Source organism: Meles meles, chromosome 9 (genome assembly GCF_922984935.1).
Source record: "Meles meles chromosome 9, mMelMel3.1 paternal haplotype, whole genome shotgun sequence".
In the NCBI taxonomy this organism is placed as follows: domain Eukaryota; kingdom Metazoa; phylum Chordata; class Mammalia; order Carnivora; family Mustelidae; genus Meles; species Meles meles.
In genome coordinates, this window is record NC_060074.1 from 94,557,006 (window position 1) to 94,572,383 (window position 15,378).

General features: G+C 39.3%; 1 protein-coding gene across 1 annotated transcript in view; it reads right to left on the reverse strand.

Annotated features, from left to right (window-relative positions):
- THSD7B (thrombospondin type 1 domain containing 7B) overlaps window positions 1–15,378 on the reverse strand; it is a 568,622-nt gene that overhangs the window by 520,973 nt on the left and 32,271 nt on the right. Inside the window, exons 3-4 of the mRNA XM_046018222.1 lie at window positions 14,025–14,270; window positions 735–904 (exon numbers count right to left, since the gene is read on the reverse strand). Coding sequence (XP_045874178.1) covers window positions 735–904; window positions 14,025–14,270 — 416 coding nt within the window. The remainder of the gene's footprint in view (window positions 1–734; window positions 905–14,024; window positions 14,271–15,378) is intronic.

Consider the following 15,378-nt stretch of genomic DNA (forward strand, 5'->3'; position numbering starts at 1 on the left):
TTGACTACTGCAGAGGGCACTGCCATGTCCTCTGATGTGGCTGAAATAGGCCAGATAGTCTTCTGGAGTAGAGGCAGGATTGCTCACTTTTGGCTTTCAATCAATTGACTTAAATAAGCCTGGGCCAGTTTTTCAGTCCCTATCTGTTGTCACTATCTCAAACTCTGGAGCAAATGCACTCCTGCTGAGGCTGTATGGGCTTATCAGAGAGTCTAATGTGAAGAAAGTTCTTTTCCTCCTCCTCTGCCTCCTTTCTCTTCTCTTTTCCACATTATTTGAAACTTGCCAATAAAATTAGATCCTCAACATTTGAAGGTGACATTGTCTGTAGAAACTCCTACATTCAGAAATTCATACAAACAACCCTCTTGGGAGAAAAAAAATAAAACAAAATAAGAATGCTACTAATTCATGACCACTCAAGTCTACCAGCCCCCCTCAGCTTGTAGCATTTGTTTTCGCTACAGTGCTTAGGTATATTTTTTCATTTAATCTTCACAATGATCCTTAAAGGCTGAAGTTATTATTATTATTATTATTGCTATTATTTTTCACTATTCCCAGTTACTGCAAGTAGCAAAACTTAGGACTGTTTTGTAAATTCTCAACAAAACAAATATTAAATCTGTGAGTGGTAAGGGTCCATTATATCAAGAAGAATATGAGGAAATGGTGTTGGAGTTTATTTCCCTTCCAATCAGCAGCACCATCTGTCCCTGGGACTGGCTGCCTACCTTCCTTGGCCTTCTGTGCAGTGGACGCTGGTGTGCTCTGGGCACAGTATACATCCCGGGTCTGGATCCCTCCTCCACAAACGGGTCCCGTCACATGCCAGTGGGGGTCCTGCTGCTTGAGGAGAAGAGAGACTTGGCATTCTTTCCATTCAGAGGTCCTCCAGGCATACCTGGATTTATTTAAAAGAAATTTGATTTATTTAAAAGAAGAAGAACAAGTAAGGAAAACATAACATTCTAAAGAAGACATAAGTCATGACATCACACGTACATAATAATTTCTCTTTCTAGGGCCAAATCTTCACCTATGGATAAAGAAGGCAGTTGGCATTGGGTACTAAATCCCTTTTATTTCCTAGGGGAAAAAAAAAATTATAGCCACTTCTCAGGGTAACAGTGGGATGAGAGGAGTAAAGAAAGGAAATATGGATTAACAGGTTGTGTCTCAGCCCTGAGGCCCTAAGAGAGTGAAGAATTAGTGGAAGAAGATGGAAACCAGAAGAGCCTGTTGCATAGCAGCTGACCTTGGCATGCGCATCACTTCACAGATCTCTGGATGACTATGAGAATGACTTTCATGGGCTTTTGAAATTAGTAGAGTAGTGCGTGAAATGTGTGAAGTTGGGGATATATGGTTTTAAATGGATAGAGATGACCAACTTTCCAACCTCCTTGATATAGGAAAGTATTTCCACTTATTTGCCCCATTGGGATAAAAGCATACACATTAAAAATGAGTTAATAATGTGGCACTGTATTTAACTGTAGAGTACCTTTTATATATGCAGAAATGTTATTTAAACTGACTTAGAGGGCGCCTGGGTGGCTCAGTGGGTTAAAGCCTCTGCCTTCGGCTCAGGTCATGATCCCAGGGTCCTGGGATCAAGCCCCACATCGGGCTCTCTGCTCAGCGGGGAGCCTGTTTCTGTTCCTCTCTCTCTGCCTGCCTCTCTGCCTACTTGTGATCTCTGTCTGTCAAATAAATAAATAAATAAAATCTTTAAAAAATATATTTAAACTGACTTAGAAATATATCTTCTGGTTTATAAGTGGTTAAGATACAGTGATAGACAAACACACACACACACACAGGGAAAAAACACAATGGAGTATATACACAACTTGCTGAAAACAAAACAACTATAACAACACTGTACTCAGACCTGGAGAATTATTTCAGACAGAATTTCCTTTAGGGGGTTATTACAACATTCTTCAAGCCCACAGCATTAATAGAATCCTACAGCATTCACATAAATACCAACAGTCTCATTAACTTCTAGAAAAATAATTAGAACCTTAAAACATTCTCATAACTGCTGTCCCATTTTAGATTTGAGGAAAAATTTCTCAGCTTTGTGATTGCTCAAAAGAGAAAAAAAAACAAACCCAGCAATAAAAATAAGAGTGTGTCACCAAAACCTTGGCCTTACAGAAACTAGTGTAAAACTAAAATTAAGTCACAGACACCAAAATAAGAAAGCAAATCTCTAAGAAACCTAATAGTGATCAAACCCCTTTATAATGCATGGCCTCACTCTAAAAAGCTTGATAGATGACAATCATAAATCTTATAAAAAGCACACGGTAGAAAGAGGATTTGGACAATCCTTTGGGGTTTATGACACAACTGTTCACTGTTCACCCTCGGCTTCAATACTTCATTTCCACATGGTTCTTCAAGACTAGAAACTTAGTCAGTAGGTAGGCAAGACTTTGAAGTGCAGGTCCTGCATTGGCAGCAATATGGGCAATAATCTGCTTTCAATTCCTGGGCATGAGAGACCGAGAAAAAAGTTTGGTTCTTCCCAGAAGGAGGCCTTCTCCAGAGGTCAAGTTCTGAAATCTTTTCTCCTCCAAGTTCTCATCCTATTCCCCATTGTCACTCAAGCAGAAGGCTTGTCCCTCATGTATCTGAGTCTCAAGGCAGGTGGCTCTCTATTCCAGGGCAAGGTGCAATGAGGTAAGGATTTGTTGTAGGGGACGGTTACCAAGGCTCACTTCGGACCCTCTTCCTCCACAGACTGCCTAGGAGAAGAGCTCCCTGGCCATTAAGGAGGGGGTCAGATACACCTACTGAGTAGGAGACTCCTATGATATAATTTGCAAATAAGGTAGGGAAAAGGGAACAGTGTGGTACAGACAACAGGCATGATTTACAGCTCAATGGATCTGTGCCCTGCCACTTACTAGGCACCTGTTTCCTTGGCCCAGTTCTGCTTTCTCATCTGTGAAATGGGTATAGTAATGCCGAATGCTGAACATGGCACATAACTAATGTTCAATAAATGCTAATTCCCTTTCTGCTTAAGTCCTTTTGCATGTACGCTTTGTTCCTTGCTTCCATAGAAAATACACATACACACACACACACACACGCACACATCAATGTTTTATGTCTGAGGATTTAACTGATATCATCAAGTCCTAATGTCAGAGATCTAGGAATACAATGGCCTACAATGGCCTAACTTCTAGCAACCAAAGTTCAGCAAAGAGTATAAAAGAAACATAGTGTTCAGAATTAAAGCAAGTCACAGCAATTTGTTTGCTTGTTTGAAAGGACTGGGCCACGCTGTATAAATAGCTTTTTCAATTAATTTATCGTGACCCTAGAAGAATTAGCAGTGGAAGAATTTTTGAAGTCATTATGAAGAAAAACGAAAAGTTTAATGACTACGGTTTTATATAAAGTAACAAAAACCCTGTCGGTAGCTCATTAACCAACAACACCCAAATTCCATTCACTGGCAAATGACAAATTCTCTAAAGAAATATAAGGCATTTATCACTATCTCAATTGTTTACCACCTCAGAGAAAGCACCAGCCCAGCAAGCAGCAGAGGGAAAATGCTCACCAGGAAAGGACTTCTATCCTCCTTTTTTAAATGCCTGTGTTTCATCTTTGCTCATCTTCTTTGTTTGTTTCAAAACCATTACCTATGTTTACTCACAAATCACCCCGCAACCATGAAAACTAAACATCCCGAACTCCCTCAGTCTGGTAAAGTGTCTTCAGGAACTGACAGAATGAGGAACCACAGGAGTCTTCCTGCCTAATAGCACTCGCTTTGTCCTTTAGAAGCTGTTACAGCAATGGTCCTCCAGTGTCCAGACAAGTTGGCTCCCTGACTGCCTGGGACACTCTCTTCCACAGTGACGTCCCTGTCAAAGACCTTTCCCACCCTCTCTCTCCCAACTCTTGCCTTTTAACACACCCTCATTTTGTCCTTTTGGTTAGGAAGGAAATACAGGAATTTCAAAGGCCAGAGTCCTACTTCCTATGGGTACACAGCACTTTGAAATCCATTGTGGAATGCCTCAACTAGGTTGAGAGAGCCATGCATGGAATGAAAGACATTAGTCAATTCCCATCCTACAAATGTGTAGGATCCATTTGCTCTTTTCAAAAAGTTCTGGCTGAACACAATAGCCAAGGCATTAATTTATTTGAGCTCCTAGAGTATCATGACATATCCTTCAAGTAATAATAACAGCAACCAATACCTTCTAGATGCCTATTCTGTGCTAGGCACTGCACTAACAAACTGAGCCATGTAACCTCATTAAATTGTCCCAACAACCTATGAGGAAAATATGGTTTCCCCTTTTACAGATGGGATAATTGGAATAAAAAGGAAGTAATTCTTCCAAGATCATATAAGTAAGGTTCCAAGAAGTAATTCTCCAAGATCACACAAGAGCAAGGTTCAAAGTTAGATTCATCTGACTCTGAAGCACATCTTTTTAATGAAATAACAGATAAAAAGAGTGAATGACAAACCAAAGAAACTTGATCAAAAGATATAGAAAATAAGTTCAATTGGCAATAGGTAGTTACCTGCCCAGTTACTAGGAGGACAAGTAAATCTTGCTCTTGGTTTGAGGAAGTGTATACTGGACTGAAGCAAAAAACAAAAAACAAAACAAACAGCCCTCCTCCCCCCCCCCCCCAAAAAAAACCCTTCCTTCTCCCTTTGTTGGTGACAAACATATTGTCAGTGACAACTAACTGAGACTATCTGACACTGCCAACATACATTTTTTTTCTTTCAGTCTCAAACAAAAACTACATTTTGAGAATATTTTACAGCCAATTTACAATTCGAGCTCTGTGGTTACATAGGGCCAAAGTTAGTACTTTCAGGATATAACTGTAAGTTTAAAAGAGAAATAATATATAAGCCAAATAAAATGGTCTCTAACTGTAAAAATTAAAATTCCCACTCAGAGTTACAGAAGACAACCTTTTAAAGAGGATTGAAATCAAATTCTCCACACTGCTCCGTGGTGATTCTAAATCTTAGGTAAATTTGTCATAATCCATTCATGTGAAAACTCCACTGTGCCCACTATTAGTGAGAGAGCATACTGACAGCCACTCTGGGACTCCCAACCTCTGAGAAGAGAAATGCTGGTAACTCAATACTGAATGCACAGAGAAAACAACTTACACAAGAGCATTTTATTTAACATACAGATCTGTAAAAGAGACTGCAGGCAGGGGGAGAGCTAAAAAACAGGACTTGCTAGAAAGAGAAATAGGCCTGCCCAAATAGTAAGTGTATCACTTACGCAGCCACACATCCATTCATCCTTTCTTTCGGTAAGTAATTCCTGAGCTCCAACTATGTGCCACGTCAGATTTCAGATAACAGAAATGCATAGCAGTGAGCAAGACAAAGCTCCTGACCTTGAGAAGATTGCCTTCCAGTGGGGCGGACAGACAGAAAGGTATCACACATAACATGGCATCAGATAATGAGGAGAAGAAAGAGATGGATGAGGAGAGCTATTTCGGTGCCATGACCAGGGAAGTCTTCAAATCCTGAAGAACATGAGGGAATGAGCACAGGAAGGGAGCATTCTAGGCAGAGAGGGGAGCATGTCTAAAGTTGTAGGGAGAAAGAGTGCTTGGCACTTTCTAGGACATCACAAAAGCCAGTATGTCTGGGCCAGGTGGGTCAGGATAAGAGGGAATGGAAATGAGGAGCAGTCAGGAGTCAGGCTATGAAAGAGCTGTGTAGGCCAGAGTTAGGAGAGTGTTATTCCATATGAGCTAGGAAGTCATTACAAAGGTTTGAGGAGGACAATAATTTGGTGTAATTTAAATCTTTAAAGGATCACCCTTGCTACTGAGTGAAGAAAAGATCATGGGGGATATAAAGAAGGGAGACAAGTTTGGAGGACTTTGGTCATCTAGGAGGGATGATGGTGGCTTCAGCTGGGGCAGTCAAGCGAATGTGGTGAGAAGTGAACAGGTTCAGGATATACCGTGAGGTAGGGACAGCTTCTAATGGATTAGATAGGGATGAGAGGGAAAGGGAGGCATGAAGAGTGATTCCAAATTGTTTTTCCCCAAGTACTGGCACCACAATTTGTTGGCTGTGAATTCTTAAATGAGACGGCCCAGGAATGGGGACAAGAATCCATTCCTTACTCGTTCTACCCTCTCCACTTCCATTTGAAGAACAGGATATCAGGGCAAATACTGTAACTGTGAAATTCAGTTTTCCTTCAGTTGCCTTCTAGACTCTGCTTTCCAAATCCTTCTCTAATGCCTGAAACTCAGTACCTAGTCTCCTCATATGTTTCCTATAATGTAAGTGTCCTCTTAGGAAATGGTCAATAAATGATATATTTTAAAAGTTAGGGACGCATTTGTCATGATGAGCACCGGGTGCTGAATCACTGTATTCTGCACCTGAAATTAATATAATACTCTATGTTAACAATACTGGATAAATTATTAAAAAGTTAATATTAAATATGCTATCATTCTAAGGAGGTGCACACAGCTTAAAGAAGAAACCAAGATTGAATCAAAGAAAAATTTCCAATGGTAGAAATACATATTCCCATTAAGGAATATAGGAGACAAATTCTGGACTAGGAAAAGCAGTTCAAGGTCCCCAGATTCAATTGCCAAGATAACCAGTTTGTCGTCCAGACAGTGATGTTGTCTAATTCAAGGAATCCTGTACTCAAACTCTTCTTCAAATGGAAGGGTGGGGGGAGGACAGAAGGAGTAAGGAATGGATTCATCGCTGTGAAGCAATGAGTAGAGACATCCTAAGTTAGCAAAGCCAAAATTAGAAAAGTAGGCACAGTTAGTGACTATTTTTAAAAGACCTCCATCCTACTAATGTGACCCAAAGTAATTCTAATAGCAACAGGATGGCAGGCCCATCAGAGTTTTATAGCAACCTCTGCCCTTTAAAACGTATGCTTTATCACTTCACAAGGCTTGGAATTGCTTACAAGTGTGGATTTCTTTTCTCCTTCTGAAGACTTGGATTTAAAGCAAAGCAACATGGAATAGAATCTTAAGTGACTTAATGATGACAGATTGAAAGAATAATTGCATTCGTTAATGGTCATGTTTTGACTAAGCACATATAGATTTGCAAACACTCTTGGAATTGAAACCCTAGTGCAAGGTATTCAAATTAAATGTGTGTGTATTAAAAATCAGGGTACTACAGCATGACTAATTTGTGATAATGTCTGTTGTCCTTTTAAAGTTGTAAATGCATTTAGAAAAGAATTAACTTGTCATTTTTTGCTGAACAGACGACTAAAATAAAGGGAACGGATCGAGCTTTATCTATTTTATGCTCTAGTAATTTTTTATTGAATAGAGTGGGACTATTGATTATGGAAAGCTGACTCTGAAGTGCAAAGCTCTTTGCCCTTCAGCAGATGGCTTTGCTAGCCTAACTCCACATATGTATTATTAATAAACTGCTATCGCTCTGCACAGCACTTAGCAGTACGTTAACTTTCTTACACTAACAGGGGAACGAATCTTCCATCTGAGAGGACTTAAAAGTGGTACAATGGGGACTCATGAAACAATATGCACCAGTAAAAGACAGACTCAATAAAAAGGCATCAATCTTCTTCTGTTGAAACAATTTATAGATTCTTTGAAACTACTGTTTCTTGTCTAAAGCAGCGTCTCCTGAGGGCTTCAGGTCATGACTGAGTCTTTCCTTCTCAAGTGCTGGAGGAAAGCTGCTTAATTAAAACAGTTTACAAAAAAAAAAAAAAAGAGAGAGAAAGAAAAGAAAAAAAAAAAGGAAGCAACCTTAATGAACCCACTAATTCATTTCAAAAGGTACTGAGTTCCCATCATGTACAGGTGTTAGTGCTGTTGTAGATGACCAGCGGGAAAATACAGAAGATGTGGTAGATGATAGGCATGCCATTCTGTTCTGGAAGGCAAACTTTTACAAATTCAGACTGTGATCTCATCCCTCACCCTTTCCCAAGCTGCTCTTATAACCTAATGAAAACAGAAACTTCTTATCTGGAAAACCAGACACACTGTTAGCAGAAGCAAGGCGGCCATTGGGGACCATGTCAAATCAAGCTTCATGTGTCCATCCCTGCCCTGGGTAGATGTTCTTATTTAATCTCCTTGACGAGGCCAATATCAGCTGCTCTTTAAAAGAAATGACTCTGAATCCTTCACACATGCTATATAATAAGTAGAATCATGGAAGAAGGCATCCTGTACATAACACTGTTCTGGAACTGCCCTACATACGAGTGTTCATTCATTCATTCATTGTTTTTGAGCATTTACAATGAACCAGGCAATTTTATAAGTGCTACGCATTCTGGGAAAAAAGTAAATAAACAAAAAGCCACATTCCTAGGTATGGGAGGATTTGTAAGAACATTACCAACTATTAAACACTCTTAAAGGGGCACCTGGGTGGCTTAGTGGGTTAAAGCTCTGCCTTCAGCTCAGGTCATGATCTAGGATCCTGGGATTGAGCCCCGCATCCGGATCTCTGATCCAGATCCAGAGAGTCTGCTTCCACCTCTCTCTCTCTCTCTCTCTCTCTCTCTCTCTCTCTTTGCCTGCCTCTCTTCCTACCTGCCTGTCAAATAAATAAATAAAATCTTAAAAAAAAAAAAAACACTCTTAAAGAATATAGAGATCGTGTTCTGGATACTCTAGTTTTTAAAGAGCAATGTTACAGAGAGTCCCTGACTTATGGAGGCTCAACTTACAAATTTTTGAACAGGTGGTGGTGCGAAAGTGATACACATTTGGTAGAAACCGTACTTTGAATTTTGAATTTTGACCTTTTTTCACTTGTAAGTATGTGGTACAATAGTCTCATGGTGCCTGGCCATGGCAGTAAGCTGTAGCTCCCAGTCAGCCACATAATCACAAGGGTAAATTATAGATACACCTGCACCCATTCTGTGAACCATTCTGTTTTTCACTTTCAGTATAGCAGTCAGTGAATTACATGAGATATTCAATATTATTACAAAAGAGGTTTTGGGTTGGATGATTTTGCCAAACTATAAGCTGATATAAGCTTTTTAAGCACATTTAAGGTAGCCTAGGCTAAGCTATGATGCTTGGTAGGTTAGGTTTCTACTTACAATCTTTTCAACTTTTCAAGAGGTAACTCCATCATAATTCAAAGATCTTTTTTCAAGATTCTTAAGATGCACAAACTAAATGAACACAGACTGAAAGTCTTCTGTTTCCTGAATTCTCCAGCAATTAGCACAGTGACAGGCTGAAGCAGGTGTTGGACCAACATCTCTTCACAACACTCCAACCCTGTTCCAGCACTGACACAGTTCCAATGGGCAAAGGAGGCCAATAGCCAAGCCAAGTTTTGCCTGCCATCCTTTTCCTTAGCTCTATCCTTGGCTTCAATATCATAAATATCCATCAATGAATCCCCAGAGTTTTTTTTTAAGGAAAAAGAATTTCATCGAGAAAAATCTAAAGTTGGGTTTAGTGCCTCAAAGAGATGTTAGGGACAAACAGGCTGGCCACAGGGGATTGTTACAGAAACAAATCAAAGTAGGCTGCAGGAAACCCAGATACAACTCTCTGTAGGAGTCTGCACAGATAGATCATAATAAGGATAAATTCATACATAGCAGAGACAAGGAGGGATGGGTTACAAGAGCCAGCTATTCAGTGCCAGATCCAAGAGTTGAAACAATGTTTTACAAATGGGCTTTTCTGTACAGTTACATCACGTAGTACATGTAATTATCTCTGCCTTCAGATCCTCATAGGAGTTTTAACCTACATTGGTCACTGTCACCTTTTAATGGTGCTGTCTTATATTCAATTTCAGATTCTAAATGATCATTTAAGAGGCAGAACAGCCATTTTTTGCATGAAAAGTGTTGTCTCCTGGTGAAGTAGTGGAAGAAGCTGGTGGGTCATCTGAGGTGTCAGAAAGACATTGACATTTTCCTATATTCTTGTATGTTATAGTGTCTTTAGCCAGGATGGGCCTCTGAGTCAACACAAGGGATCTGGAGCCACTGCTGTTCCAGCATCAGGTCATGCCTCAGTTATCTGACATTAAGCATTTAAAATGCTTTCCTTACACTCTCTAGTAAGCAGGGCCACCTTATTATTTATTGTCTGAGAATGCTTTTCACCATCTGCTGAGTTGAGATGTAGGATCTAATACTTCAGATGGTAATGAGGACATTAGAAAAAGACACAAGGACCAAGGTAGTTTATAAAACACATATCTTTCAATGTTTGGAGGTAGAGAATGACATAAATGCCTAAGATCATGAGGCCTAATGACAGGAGATAAACACACGAAGAGAAAAGGTGGCAAGGGACAAGAAGATGCATCCTTTCTCTCATTCCTAAGCCCACCTCATAATATACAATGTGAGTGCTTAGTGTTATGCTGGAAGTGGGCATAAACTTACAAGTAGATTGCAATGCAGAATGAAGGGGGTTCTTGGAGTCTATAAATGTCTTGGTTAAAAACAAACTCTTGAAACAAACATAAGGCTGTACTATACCAACTTCTTTACAGTTCTCTAACTTACCCTGGTAGCATAACACAGACTAGCATAACTCCTTTCAAGTCTATTTAAGCCAGTTGCCCCCAAGGAACTTCCGAAGTGTTCTGGTCTCAGGGAGCACTTCTAGAATGGGTTCCTCTTGGTGACCATTCCTTTCATTGGATCACACCTCAGGGACTAGCCTTCATAGTGTTTAGAGATAAAAGGCCGACCATTGGAGTCCAGCTGGTAAGAAGAGTAGCCCCAAAGCCAGGCAACTAAAGGATTTTTTGAGCAATATTAATATGAAGGACCTAGGGTACTTCTCTAGCTCTTCCCTTTTCGTGGACTATTCCCCTAGTTATCTGAAACACTAATTTCCTCACTTCCTTCAAGTTCCCCCACCACATCCTGCTTGTTCAAATGAGGCTTCTGTAATGCCTCTGTCTAGTTCTGTAACCTGAGCTGAACCCACATCACAGCATCACAGCAACTCTAATGTATTTTTTTCTCCCACAGCTCATACACACAGTATATAGCTTATTTATTATATTTATTTGGTATACCTTCACTAAAATTTAAGCCCCATGAGGGAGAGAGGATTTTGACTATTTTGTTCTCTGAGGTATTGCAAGAACTAAACATAGTGTTTGGCACATAACCAAGAGGTCAAGGTACATTTATTGAATGGATGAACACGTCTCTTACAGCACAGATGGTGGAAGGGTAAAAGCCAAACTGCATTCTCAGAGATTGAAAAAAAAAAAAAAACAAAACACTATGCAAAGTCACAGAAATGTACATTTTCCTGCTGGGGAGAAATATGGTGAATTAGATTGCCTGATGTATAGGAATTGCTCGTGAATTCTCAGAAAGGAGAAATGGGCATTTTTGTTCCTTAATAGATTTTTGTTTCCATTTCCCTTGTTCACAATGAATTTTAGTCACCATTGTCACACTAGAAACAAACTTAGTACACAGCCTTTATGCTTTCTTGTGGTAGAGGCCACAGCTCAGATTTCAGACAAATAAGAATGTCAGCCAATGTTAATTCTGTTGTTATTTATGCATTCTCCTGGAATCAGTAGGTAACACATCATTCTCCCTAGGAAACCCTGGTTGGTATTCAGTGAGTTTTCAAGGACTCCTATTTCCTACAAATTCACTATTTGAGACAGTTTTTAAAAATGTCAAATTCAGTAACATTTCCAAACACCAGAATTAGAGGGCCAGGTTCACTGCCAAAGAAATTTGTCGGACCTATTTTTAGATGTTAAGGTTTAATCAAATGAAGATCAATAAAGAAATTCATCTTGGTTACATCTTGAATTACTACCATTCCACCTTATTTTGTTAAAAACTTGATACATATGAACACACAACTATGTGTATACATACCCTGATCTAGGTATGTGTCTTTACTCTCTGACTATCATGAAAGTAATTTAAAAAATATTGATTTTGAAGCCAAATAAACTTCAATTTGAGTCTGAACACTACTGATCTACATCACTTTTACTATATGTGTCCCATTTTGATGATAAACAATGTTCTTCTAAATAATGTTTGTTAAAACTCTGACACACTTATTGGCGAACAGTAGGTACTCAATAAAAAGTAGTCATTATTTTAAAAATGTAGATGCAAGTCAACTTTCTCCTGATCATCACATAGGAACTTCTCTGACTCCCAAGAGAATTGTGATAATTTTTAACAAAGAGAAAAAAGGGGGCGGGGGTCTGTATATAAATCTGGAAGAGGGCACTATCCATTCCATGAAAGGAATGAAGAAAAAAGGAATCAATGTCAAGCTTATTATTAAACCCAGATTCTGTTTCTGGAAGCCTAACACTGAGAACCCCTCTGAACTATGCCTCCATAGAGAAAAAGATTTTATATTACACAGAAATAATTTCCTATCCCATGAAATTACTTCAAGGAAAGGAGGGATTCTCTTTCTGGAGGAAATGAACACACCTGCAAACAGCAACAAAAAGGGTTGTCATCTTTGTAGTGTCTCCCATGTGCTGAGCACTGAGACTGACATTTTACATACCTAGACTGTATGTATTCAATCCTCAACACAGGCAGTATAATATAGACACATTTTATTGAGGAAGGAAATGCTTTAGAGAGGTTGTACAGCTTGCCCAAAAACACACAATTAATAAACGATGGTGATGCAATTTTAATACAAGTCTATCCAAAATCAAAAGGAACAAAGATCTCAGGCTTTATGTCATTTCCAGTCTCATTCTTTCCTCAGTATTAGTATTTTTAAAGAATGGACACATACTCAACACAACTAGGGAGAATTCTGTGAGACCAAGTTAATCTGTATAGGATCATAAACTACACCTACCTCTTCTGCTTTTAAGGTATGGAATGATATGACTCTAAGGGCTCATATTGGTAAAAAAATGAACAGTCAGTACATAAGGAGTTGAGTCTACACTGATTTCAATGGTGAAGTGGAGGAAGTGAGTGGCTAAGATTCTGACAACAAGAAATTACCTCTTTATTCCTCCACCCCTGACATATTATTTCAGATGTAAGGAATAGCTAAGCCCATCAACAATGCCTATTAAGTTTGATTAATTGTTTGGTTAATTTCTGCAAGAAGCTATATTTTTTGGCCTCATTTTACTTTTCACCAGGAAAGGAATTCTCAAATCTTATAAACTATAAGAAACTAAAGAAAAGGTCTATCTAAAATAGCTATATATTTAACAGATAGAGTTCAGGGCAGCCGTCCAGCAGGAATTACCACAAATTAATTCCCAGAAGTCTTCTGAATAGCTAGGTAGTCCCAAATGACTTCTGTCATTATCAATCCTGGCCACCATGAGCCAACAATCCAGAGAAAAATACACTGGAGGTCTTCACCAAGGGCTCTACATATAGCCAGCCAAAATATAAGCAATACAGCTACTAATCAAGGTCAAGCCTTTACCCAACATCCTCTGGCTCCTTATGGACTCTGTATTAGAAATGAGGCCATAAGGTGGCAGTAACCTTGCGAGACAGAACTGCATTAGAATCAGGGTGTTCCCACCCACTATCTATGTAACCTCAAAAACTACTTAAGCATCAACAGTTTCATCTGCAAAATGAAGATGTTATGAATAGCTTTTTAGGTTATCATAAAATTCAGGTGTGACATGTCAGGTAACGATAAGCAATGATTAGTAAGCATTTATCATGTGCCAACTGTTGAATGAAGTACGTACTGCTAGTAGATGAGTAAACTAGGGCACTAGACTTAAGTTACTTGCAGAAATTCACAAATTCAGAAAGTCACAGAAAAAGGATTAGCGCCCAGGTAATCAACACAGTCCATGCTCTTAACCCACTGTGCTGTACTGCTTAGTGTGGATGTCGATACTGAGTGAAGATTCAACAATTAAAAGTCGCAGCTACTCTAAGTATTGTTAATACCCCTACCCCGCATAAAATGAGGTCATACTCATGCCAAAGAACACACAATACCTGGGACATGGCTGTAAGAGTTCTTCAACAATGCAGGCCTCTTTCTCGAGAAGTTCAGGGCACTCCTTTCCACCCCCAACAGCAACGTGCTTCACATTCCGGCGCCTGCTCCTAAATCCTGGTGAGAGACTTCCTGAACGACACGTCTTGGAGCAGGGGCTCCAGGAGGACCACTCAGTGGTTTCACAATCTTTCGGCATGATGCAAGACTGGACAGTCAAAGGGAAGGAGTCTTGCACGCAAAGGCTGAAAGAACAGAAGCAAAAAACCATAGGGCATAAATTAAACAGATGCAACCAATGTTATGAAGTGCCTGTTATGAAGGAAAAAAAAAAAGAAACCTAAAATTTGATACGAACTTTCAAAGGACTTTAAAAAAATGTTAGAGGTATCATGATAAAATAATGAAGAACATCCATTTTAAGATTGCATGCTCTATTTTATCTGAAACTGTGAAGTTACTTCACTCTAGCAAGACACACATGTAAGATGAGCCCACCCTGAACTTTGCCTGAAGCATTATCAGAAATAACCGAGCCTCTTCTCCTTTGCTTTCACCTCTGATATAACCTAGAATTGCCATTTGTTGAGTGGCTCCCAGGTGTCACACACTGTGCTGAATCTCACAGGCACTTTCTCACCACAATCTCGTGTGTTTACATATTATTATCTCCATCTGCAGAAAATAGACTCAGAAAGGCTAAACCATTTGTCTACGGTCAAATAAAGATACAGGTAACTATGAAAAAATAAAACAAATAAAAAATAAAGAGAAAAATAAACAAATGTGGTATCGTGTTTTCCCCACACTGTTAGGCTCTGAGCATCAATTTCCTTATTTGCAAAATTCAGGGGCTATCTACTACTAATAATCTAACTGAGAAACAGATAAATAAGAAGACAGCATAATGGGATAATCTGATTATTTCAACATAAAAGCATTTATAATGATGAGGGGGAGAGCTGATGAGGCAGTAATGGACCACTTAGGAAGGCTGGGGGCTGGGTGGGGTTGGGGGGTTTCTAAGAGTAAATGACATTAGAGCTGCATTTCTTTTAAAGATTAATGGGGACTTCTCTGGCACAGAAGGAAGACTATTTTAGGTCAATGAAATAGCATATGTGAAGCCTTGATAAAAAATTTTGTGAGGACGGAAACCAGTGGTCTATAAGCAGTAGAGGTACTGTTTCACAAGAACTAACTAATCAATTTTTAGGAATTTTGCAAGCTAGCTAATTTCATGCAGATGGCTTAAAATTGGCCATGGCAGGAGTATTTACATAACAGAAATCAACAAATGTTACAAATCACTCCACCACCCCCACCCTACCCTGAAGCCCAAACCCCCAAGAA